Source organism: Penaeus monodon, chromosome 28 (assembly GCF_015228065.2).
Source record: "Penaeus monodon isolate SGIC_2016 chromosome 28, NSTDA_Pmon_1, whole genome shotgun sequence".
NCBI classification, from domain to species: domain Eukaryota; kingdom Metazoa; phylum Arthropoda; class Malacostraca; order Decapoda; family Penaeidae; genus Penaeus; species Penaeus monodon.
The window spans coordinates 32,636,438-32,636,824 of record NC_051413.1 but is presented as its reverse complement, the minus strand read 5'-3'; the positions used below and the strand labels follow the sequence as shown (position 1 = coordinate 32,636,824).

Below are 387 nucleotides of genomic sequence, written 5' to 3'. Positions count from 1 at the left end.
CCTTAATTTTCTAATAAACTTGCAGGAATCCTCAATGCCAATGACAACTGCATCAGCGTTAGTAACCCTGATCAAATGGACTCCGACGGGGACGGCGTTGGCAACGCTTGTGACAACTGCCTTCAAATACTTAACCCTCTTCAAAATGACACCGATGAAGACTTTGTTGGGGATGAATGTGACACCAATATTGACACTGACAGGTGAGTCTTTCTGTCATTGAAAAGTGCTTCTAATCATACTATTAAACACGGTATTCTCCTCTTATGCATGTGGTGGGAGCTCACACACCAAATTTGATCCTCCCATTGGTAGGTTGAAAAAGTTATACAAACATGCAATGGACATATAGTGATATATGTGTATAGAAAAAAAAACAAAACAAAA

The 387-nt window shown here is 39.5% G+C and overlaps 1 protein-coding gene across 1 annotated transcript in view; it reads left to right on the top strand.

Moving 5' to 3' along the window:
• Window positions 1-387, top strand: part of LOC119591177 (cartilage oligomeric matrix protein-like) — a 14,802-nt gene that overhangs the window by 8,251 nt on the left and 6,164 nt on the right. Inside the window, exon 17 of the mRNA XM_037939886.1 lies at window positions 26-203. Within this exon, the coding sequence (XP_037795814.1) occupies window positions 26-203 (178 nt within the window). The remainder of the gene's footprint in view (window positions 1-25; window positions 204-387) is intronic.